The following is a 10,249-nucleotide window of genomic DNA, read 5'->3' on the forward strand; positions in this document are numbered from 1 at the left end:
AATGTCAACTGATTATAGACGTTAACCCCATCTATAAAGCACCTTCATAGCAAAAGTCTTACCATTGCCCCAATCCAGTCTCCATCCTACAGAGAGACCTCTTCCTAAAACACATTTGACCATATGACTCTTCCACATTAAAGCCTTCAGTGGCTTTGTGTTTTCCATAGAATCATTTCCAGTTCCTGACTCCTAAACAAAGCTTATGCGACCTCCAGTCCAGCCTTCCACACTGATCTCCAGCGACTTCCCCTTGCCTCCATAGCCTCTCTCCAAGTTCCAGATGCACCACACCCCTCTCATCTCCTGTCCTCCCCAGGGTTGTGTGGGGACACTCCCACCTGGAGCTCCTTCTTCCCTGACTGAGTCGGGAGCTGTCTGCACTCTGTGGACCAGCAACATACAGAAAAGATACCAATACATGAAATGAATGAAATACTTACGCGACACTTTCTTTAAAGGTCCAACACATTTCCTACCTAGCCAGATACTTTTCCACACCTCTTTAACCTACGGAGAAGTAAGTTCTGACCACTTAGTCTCAAAATATACCACTTGACTGGCACCAGCCCACCACGAACTGGTCCTTTTCCACCATTCTGTGGATCTCCTTCCTGCTTTCCTTCACCACCTACTCTGTTTCCAACGATGTTGGGCTATGATAACCATTTTAACTCAAGGAATTATAGGGAAAAGGAGGTAATTCAGCAAGAACTAAGGCAAGAAAAAGGAGAAGAGCAATTAGAAATAGGGCTACCAGTGACCAAGAATAAAATGAAGACCAAGTCTGGGGCAGGGGAGTTAGTCTGACTGTCTTAGGCAAGAGAGGTCAGAGAGGAAAACGGCTAAAAACATTGACCTCAGGGCCAATAAATATTGAAAGGAAAATGGAAATAGCAAAGCATAGTGGCTGAGAGGGCAGGTTCTGAGGTCAGAGTCGGGCTAACCCCTGTCTACCTTGGGTAACTTATTTTTTTTTCCTCGATACTCATCTGTAACATGAATTATTACATCTGACACGTGGTAGCTTCTCAATAAATGCTAGCCGTTCATATGATTAACATTGAATATAAAGTGAGGGCAGGGGATAGGGTGGGGACAAACCCACAGAACTCGGGCTTGAGAGCAGAAATGGCTTTACCAGTGGGACTACAGATGCCAGCGACCCCAGTCCTTGCTACTCAAAGTGTGATCCCTCAGACCAGCCACGTGGGCATCACCCAGGAACTTGTTAGAAATGCAGACTCAGGGGCACCTGGGTGGCGCAGTCGGTTAAGCATCCGACTTCAGCCAGGTCACGATCTCGAGGTCCGTGAGTTCGAGCCCCGCGTCGGGGTCTGGGCTAATGGCTCAGAGCCTGGAGCCTGTTTCCGATTCTGTGTCTCCCTCTCTCTCTGCCCCTCCCCCGTTCATGCTCTGTCTCTCTCTGTCCAAAAAATAAATAAAAGTTGGAAAAAAAAAATTAAAAAAAAAAAAAAAAGAAAAAAAGAAATGCAGACTCAGGCCTTCCCTGGGCCCTTTAAGTCAGAATCCGTATTTTAACAGGATAATCTGCACATTACAAGTTACAGACAGAACTGCCCTAGGTCCTGTTGCTTATTTGGATGACCCAGTTATAGGTGGGCAATGACTGCAGCCAGTTAGAATTTAGAGATAGAATTACTGTGTGAGGTAACCAGGGAGACCCCTACCTAGTCCTTGGCAATGCTCCAGGGTATTTGGGTGACTATTCTCTTAGATTAAAGGGGAGGAGTTTGGTGGAAGACTTATGAACTGAGGCCATAAACTCAGGCCGGCTGCACAGTGTCAGGTGGGCTTACATGGCCTGAACACAGAAGCCGTGAGTGGAGGGGACCTGTACAAGGGGACAATAGGTGGGAGAGAGGTGACTACCAGGATCAGAGACTAGGCAAATTGAGAGGGGGAGAGATGGTGAAAAGGGCTGTTTTCCTGTGTCCTCCCTTACAGGCTTCACGCCCACCCCACACTACCTTGTCCCACCGAAAGCACTCCCTTGGTCCAGCCAGACCCTCTGAGCATGGCCTGCCCTTCCTCCATAACCTCACGTCCAATGAGCACGACTGACAGAGAGGCAGCCTGGGCAAGGGGCAGCACCCAAGAAGGGTTGCATCACTTTCCAGACATCCCTGAAGGCTTAAAATACAGTTTGTAGAGAGCAGAATCACCTTCAATTTCTAGAAAGGCAAAGTAAACATTACCTTAAAAATCAAAGGATTAATGCAGACCAACTTGGCCAAGATAAATTCCATCAAACACAGATATCCCCTAGCAGGATTCTGCAGGCATCTGAAAAAGTCCAGTGACTTCTCTTCAAGACTGCAAATAGCCCTCAACCTTCTCCACTCTGTATTTAAATCCACAGTCCTCTTTTTTTATCAGTCTTTTCAAATAATCTAACATCGCTTTGTACCCCTGAATCCAATCCTGTATTTCTTGCTTTGGCGGTTGATGTGTTTGTCCATAGAGAGAAACACATATTCCTCTTAACTCCTTTCTTCATCCCTGCTTCTCCTGATCATCATATTCCCCTCCCCGTGGATTCTGCCTCTTTAAAACTCTCTGGGCCCCTTTGCTGTGCTGAAGAAGACTCCTACTCACCAGTGAGAGTCAATGAATGTCCAGGGATTTTGCAAGCTGGATGTTAAACATAGCCGTTGTGAAAAATCAAATTACAGAAACTTCCAATTAAATAAATTATATTAGGGGTGCCTGGGTGGCTCAGTCAGTTAAGCATCCGACTTGGGCTCAGGTCATAATCTCGCGGTCCGTGAGTTCGAGCCCCGCATCGGGCTCTGTGCTGACAGCTCAGAGCCTGGAGCCTGTTTCAGATTCTGTGTCTCCCTCTCTCTGCCCCTCCCCAGTTCATGCTCTGTCTCTCCCTGTCTCAAAAATAAATAAACGTTAAAAAGAAAAAAAAATTTTAAATAAAGAAATTATATTAATAATATATTCAATATATTTCCTAATTGTTTCACTACATTTCATTATTGTCCATGCTCTTCAGCTCATTTAAATCAATTGCATTTGCGTGGTGGAAATACTATATAATGGTGTGCTAATACACAGCTCTTCAAACTTTGCGTTCAGTGATATCACACTGGGAGCTTGGAATTGACCACAGAGGCAGTATTCACACCACAGAAATTGACAGAAGCTACAAAGCAGGGCTTGGTTTGTTGTTTTGTTGATTATCTAGACTTAAGAAAGTGATGGAGAAAATGTTAATAATTCAGATTAAATCTAAAAGTGTGTTGTGTCTACAGCTGTTATATTGCAAAAATTGAGGAACTATTCTTCCAGAATTCAAAAATTATGATCCAGTTCAGCAGTTCCTCATGTCACGGAGAAATGAGCAAAGTTAAAACATTCACGTTCATTGCTTAACTTTCTTCTGACTTGTCAACGTAAACAAAGATATCAGCCAACATTCATGTTGGAACTCTACTCAGTGGTCAATTGCAAACATAGACTGACTAAGGATGTAAGAGTTCAGCAAAATCAATGTTTGCATTCTGTGTGAATCTATTGGCTGTACGGAACTTGCAAAAGAGACTATGCTGTATTTTACTACTTATAAATTGTGCAACATGAGCATCCTCATAAAAATAAAATTTATAACAAACCTATATTATGTATGCATGTTTGTTTATCTTTCTTTTCACACTGCTGGCAGCCCTTGCTTGACAGGTCTATACATCCCCAAACTGTTTCCTTAGGTTAGTCTATCTGTCAACTTTCCAGGCTTCATCCCCTCCAACCCAACATGTATATTACTACTAGAGTAATCTTTCTAATATTTAAATGCAATCATGACATCCCCTCATTAAAATTATCAATGGCTTTCCAGAACTTTCTGAATGAAATGCAAGCCATAGAAGGCTTTCCTTGCTCTACCCTATTCACCTATGCAGACTTCTTTCTTATCAGATGCCCACACTCACATCTCACTACAGTTATGCCAAACTGCCTGATATTCCCAGAACATGCTTTACTTATTCATGCCACTGGGCTTTTGCACATGCTTTCCTCTGCCTGGCAGAGCTTGCCCCAACCCCTCTCCTCCTACTCCTGCTAGTTCCCACCCAGCATTCAAACCGCTCTCAAATATCATCTCTTCCGGTAGCCTACACCACTTCAGCACTTGCTGCTGCCACACGTCACCTTGTAGGCTCACCTCTTTTGGCTCCTGCGCTCACCCGGAAGAGCCTCTGAGCAGAGAGAGGTGTCCCCAGTGCTTAGCACTTGGCTTGGCAGCCAGGAGATAGGTGGTAAGTGCTTGCTGAATTGATTACTTCGTCCATTTCAGCTCTAATCTGTAGCAAATGACAGGATGTAGCCAGGAGAAATATGCATACCTCATCTCTGAATTTAATTGTTACTTAAAAAACAAAAGCCAGATGAATCATTGATACTTTTATTCCCCATTGTTTTGTGGAAGTCAGCCGGATAAAACCTGAAACTCTTTACTCTAAAGCATTGACCTTCTTTAAGCATAACCAACTTACTCATTTCTGAAAGATAGTGAGTTATCACTTACTAAGAGCTACGTCTATGCCTCAAGCATGTGCTAAGTGCTTGATATATGTCACTTCGTGTATCCTTAATCGCCCTATAATGTAGGTATTTATTATCCCCATTTTACAGATGAGGAAACTGAGTCTCAGGGAAGTTGCCTTTGCATTGAATTTGAATTCACGAAAAGATGCTGAATAGCAAAGCAATGACTTAAACAAGGGTTGGTCTGACTCTAAACCCCATGTTTCCTCTGCTGAGCCCATTCGTTACTGCTTTAAAGCAAATTCACCATTTGAATCAGGTCCCACTAGTAGCCTGGAACAAATAACACTCCAAATAATACCACAGAGTCACTAGCACAGGACTTAGTCCAGTTGTGTTCTCCTTATTCCTGATACCCAAGCCAGTGAATGGATTTGCCCTTCCCCCGACCCAGATTTACAGAAGAAAAGTGAACAACACGGAGAAATACCTGTGTTCTGAGTCAGAGGTTGCATGTGAAATTCTCTGTGATCGTGATCGGGTCTAGGCCTCCATCACACAATTTTCCAACAACGAGCAGGGATCTCGTTCACCTCTCTGCTGAGCTGCCACGGCCACGGGCGCTGCCGCCTCTGTTTACTGTTTGTTACTAAGCACTTGGCTGCCCAGCGAGTGAGTCAACGGGGCCTTTCCTTTCCTGCCACTGGCTCTCTTGCCCTGAGCCCTGTGCAGTCTCCAGTCGCAGGCAGAGCCATCCCGCCATGGCTTCGTCCCCAAGGCCGGTGACCTGTGAGAGAGCTTGTAAGAGCTCAACTGGATTAGGTGCCACTGAAGACAATAGGATTGTGGCTCAGCAGGGGCTTTTACACTGATGTCACTTTATCTCCTGGTCCAATCAAAAGAAAGAGCCCTGCGAAGAACCAGGGGGCCCGCCAAGAGCCGAGTCTTAGTTTCATTAATTCAGCAGCCCTCCATGCCCTTTAACAGAGGCAGACTTTAGACTTGTACCCAACGGGGCAGAGTAATATGCAAGATCGTGATGAGGAACCGTGACCTGGAGCTGCCAGCGGAAAGGCAAGAGGAATGCGGTTGTGATTCTTACACACACACAAAAATAATCCTCACAATAATATAAATAAATAAAGGGGCAGAAGGAAACTTTTGCAGGTGACGGATATGTTTATGGCATAGATCGTAGTGAGGGTTTCACTGGAGGATATTTATCTCCAAACTCATCCAATTAAATCCATGAAATATAGACAACTCTTTTATGTCAGTCATACCTCAATAAAATGTTTTGTTTTGTTTTGTTTTGTTTTTAAAAGAAGAATGTGTTTGGAGAAGGAGGAAAAGGAATTCCCACACTCTCTGGTATTTGGATGCAGAAAGGAACCAGCAGAGAAGGATAGGAAGAATTGGATCACAGTTCTGCAGAGGTAAGAGTGAAAGAACGGATCTTTGGAGCCCTCTAGATCAACAGCAATTTCAAAACTGAAATTTTTGGTTTTTTTAATTTGTTTATTAATTTTGAGACCCAGACAGAAAGCGAGCGAGCAGGGACAGAGCAGAGAGAGGGAGAGACAGAATCCCAAGCAGCCTCCACGTCATCAGCTGGGCTCACACTCATATACCATGAGATCATGACCTGAGCCAGGATCAGGAGTCAGATGTTTAACCAACTGAGCCACCCACGCACCCTGCAGAACTGACTTCCAAAAGAAAATGAACATTTTACTTCACACATTGACCAAAAAATAAAACAGTGACACTTGATGAAGCCCAGTGCAGGTGAGGGCATGGTGGATGAGCAGTCCCATGTCGGTAGTGGTAATGTACATTAGCATACCCTCTCCGTGGGGCATTCGGTAATATTCATTAAAGCTGTAATTGCACACATTATTTGCCAACCCAGTTATGGGGAACTGACCCCATGAACATGCTTGCAAACGTTCGCCCACACATATGAAAAAGGATACTTACTGTAGTATTTCGTTGTTGTTGTTGTTGTTGTTGTTGTTGTTGATATGGGGAAAAACTGAGAGCCACCAAAATGTCCATCAATAGTGGACAGGTAAGTAAATTGTTGTTCACACACAGTGAAAATCCAGCTACACAGCTGTGCAAAGGAGGTGGATAGACCTGTGTGTGCTGGCATTCAACACTTGCCCCGAAAATCTTTCAAAACACCACAAGTGTGGATTCGCCCTGTATAATTCCTCTTAGTGTAAATGAATATATATATATATATAATGTTCTTTACATATATATTATATTACATATTCAATTACATGTATTACACATTCATGTATAGTCTTAAGGAGGAATCACTAGAAACTTAATAGTGTTTGCTTTGTTGAGACCATTTTAAATGCTGTTAGTCATTAGTTATGACTTAATCAGGAAAAATATTGTCCATGTTTGGACTTTCCCCCTATACCCTGTGTTATATAGGTGTTTTTTTAAGTGGTGAACATTATATAATATCTTACAAAATTTATGTTTTCCGGCTCAAACCTACTTGCATTCCACACTAGGCTAGTAACACACTTTATGATCATCGCAATCATCTTGTGCTGTTTCTCCCAAATTCATCAATTCATTAGATTCAGAATGGATCATGGTAACATGTAGATTTCCAGCACCACCCCAGACCTGCTGACACTGAATCTCTGAGAGGGAGCCAGGGGGATCTGCATTTTAGCAAGTGCCCAAGTAATTTTTATTAATTTGTTCAGGCCAACCATGTACAATGGAAGAAAATGAGTCCCAGAGGGAGAAATTGAATACTTCCAGTCATGGAGCTGTTTCCTGGCAGAACAGAGAGTAACATCTAAGTCCTTGACCCCCAGGAACATGCTGGTCTGCTTAAAGTCACCACTGCCTTCACCCTTTGTGCCACAAATATTAGCACTCGGCTGCAATTTCCTCCTGTACTTATTTCTGCCAAGATTTCATTCATTCAAATTAAAGCAAGGAAAAACCCTAATTCAGTACTGAGATTTTCGAATTTGCATAATTTTAGAAAATTCAACTGCTTCACTTTCAAGAACCATGTTTATTCATATTTAAATACAGTTCTTTAAAGTAGGATGTAGAATCGAGCAGGATTTAATACTAAGACCAGTTCCCACTTATGCCCCTTATTTTATGCTTGTTGCCAAAGATATGTCCAATGTCTACAGTGTCGTATATTGCAAATCACCTACATCTAAAGTGATAAAGTTTTATTATTCTAAACAGAATCCAAGACCTCTCATACATTGCTGGGGAGAATATAACAAGGGTACAGCTATCCTGGAAAAGAGATTGGCAGTTTCTTTAAAAACTAAACATATTGTTGCCAGTAATTGAACTCCTAGGCATTTTTCCCAAAGAAAAAAGCTTCTGTCCACCCCACAATTTGTACATGATTGTTTGTCAGCTTTCTTTACAACGGTCAAAAACTGTTAACAGCCAAAATGTCCTACACGAGGTGAATGGTTAAGCAAAGCGTGGAACAGTCATACCACAGAAACCTACTCAGTAATAAAAATGAATGAACCACTGGTACATGCCACACTTACGTGAATCTCAAGGGCATCAAGCTGAGTGGAAAAGCCAATTTCAAATTGTCACATACAGTATGTCTCTATTCATACGACATCCTTGCAATGACAAAATTATAGAGATGGAAAACTTATTAATGGTTGCCAGAGGTTAGAGATTGTGGAGGGAGGGGTGATTATAAAGGGCGAACGCAAGGAGACCTCTGTGGTGACGGGAGAGTTCTGTGTCTTGCTCTAGGTGGTTATGGAGGGGAAGTGCAGCTCTGTCCATCCCCAACCCCCTGGCCTGACTCTATCTCCGGTAGCTTTAGCTCACCTGGCTGCCTCTGCAGGGTCCAGTTGTCTTTCTTGCCCCTCTAACCACTTCCCTGACAACCTACCTCTTCTTTGAGATACAGGACATGATGCCCTGCTACCCCTGCTGCCATCACCTACTGACTCCTAAGTCCACCACTGAGACTATGGCAAGAAGGCCAGCTTTGCCCTTGTCTGAAGGCACCCCTTCCCCGTGAGTGAGAAGTGCATGGACCGAGGGTTCATGTTGACCAGCCCCTGTGTCAGCCCCCTGGGCTTTGTTCAAGGTGTCCTGCCCAACCAGCACTGAGCCTCCTCTCAGGGCTTGTGCAGGCCTCTCCCAGTGTGGGCGTGGCTGTGGCTTGGATGTGAAGATCAAAACCCCCTCACAATGTGAGGCAGAGCCTGAAGAGGAGTGGCCATGGCCTGGGACTAGAAATTCGAAGCAGGTGTCCCAGAGGCTCAGAACTTTCATTTCAAATTTAGTCTTGCAGGAAGTTACAAAGTTACATTCGTTGGGGTTAGAGGACAGAAATACTTCATTTAAACCTGGTGGTTTCACCTATAACTTTAAAATATTTAAACTTAAGGTATGTGGGCCTCCATTTATATTCTTCCCCTGGGCCCTGCAAAAGTTAGGGACAGGCCGCTCTTATTCACTGATAGTGTCAGCTCTGGGCTTTCTGTGGTCTCTCCTGCTATCTTGCTAACCTCAACAAATCCTTGACCATGTCACTTCCCCCTCCTCACCCCACCTCAGTCGCTGCACTCACACTGTAGCCTTTGTCATTAAAGTAATGGCGTCCCTTCCAAAACTTACCTTTCAAATATCCTAGGCTCAGACACCCACTGACGCTTATTTTTCCCAGCTAATTTCTTCAAGTTACCTCCATTCTGACACATTTTTGTGCCCCTGAAGACCTGCCATCCATCGGCCTTACCACCTTTTCACCGATCATCAGTTTTTGTCCCTCATTATCCAGTTTACAGTCCATGGTCCACGAGGCAGAAATTCTTGCTAGCCATCCAACAAAATGTGTTCTCCCCTTCCTCTGCGGCATGCATCTAGACTACACTTCCCAGCCTCCTTTGTGGCTGGGTGGAACCATGTGACAGAGTTCCTGCCAACGGAAAGTGAGTGGACAGGATGTGTGCACCCCCCACAGCAGGGGGTGCTGGAATGGCAGTGAGGATGACGACTTCAGGGAACTTGGAAGCCATAGATTATAGACGGCAGAGTCCCATTCAGTCTGGGACCCCGACTTCCACCCACCTAGAAGACTTTCCCTGGTGTGCTAAGAAGGAAACAAACATGTCGTTTAAGCCATTGAGTTTTGCCACATCGGTTACATTAGTATAGCCTATCACTAAAATTTCACATGCGTGTAAGTGGAAGCATGAGCTACAACACGGCATGATGATTAAGAGACGGATTGTTGAACTAAAACCACCGGGGTTCAAATCCTGGCTCTGCCACCTACTGGCTTGGCTGCTCTCTCTCTGCTGTGTTTCCTCATCTGTGAAGTATAGATGATAGTACCTGCTCATAGGTCTGTTCGAGAGGGAAGCAAGTGGACACATGTCCAGGGTGTAGAGCGATTAGACCACGGCCTGACGCGGTAAGCGCTGTGTGTTTGCTGCTGTGGCACGCACCCCTCTGCTTCTCTGCTTCCACCTACTGCACCCCTATGTCCACGCAGCCGAACCAGGTTGAAGAACAGCACAAACCTGTGCCAACCGGTTTCACTCTACACCGGTGGCCCCACACCTCAACCGCACTGCCCAATAATCCTGCCACGTTTCCCTGGCCCCGTTGCCCTCAACTCCCCCAGGCCACAGTCATGCCGTCTCCTCTCTCCCTCTGTGCAGCCGATAACCTCAAGCAACACTGA

The 10,249-nt window shown here is 44.6% G+C and overlaps 1 protein-coding gene across 7 annotated transcripts in view; it reads right to left on the reverse strand.

Moving 5' to 3' along the window:
- The window catches only part of FRMPD2 (FERM and PDZ domain containing 2), a 101,283-nt gene extending 95,962 nt beyond the window's left edge, over window positions 1–5,321 (reverse strand). For 6 of the 7 annotated variants that reach the window (XM_023240653.2, XM_023240649.2, XM_023240654.2 and 3 more), the window contains exon 1: window positions 5,009–5,321. In XM_023240653.2, coding sequence (XP_023096421.2) covers window positions 5,009–5,033 — 25 coding nt within the window. In that variant the 5' untranslated portion in view covers window positions 5,034–5,321. Of the gene's footprint in view, window positions 1–4,195; window positions 4,335–5,008 lie in introns of all 7 variants that reach the window. The other variant, XR_006587082.1, reaches the window with a different exon arrangement.
- Window positions 5,322–10,249: the final 4,928 nt, after the last annotated feature.

The sequence above is a fragment of the Felis catus genome, chromosome D2 (genome assembly GCF_018350175.1).
Source record: "Felis catus isolate Fca126 chromosome D2, F.catus_Fca126_mat1.0, whole genome shotgun sequence".
Classification (NCBI taxonomy): Eukaryota; Metazoa; Chordata; class Mammalia; order Carnivora; family Felidae; genus Felis; species Felis catus.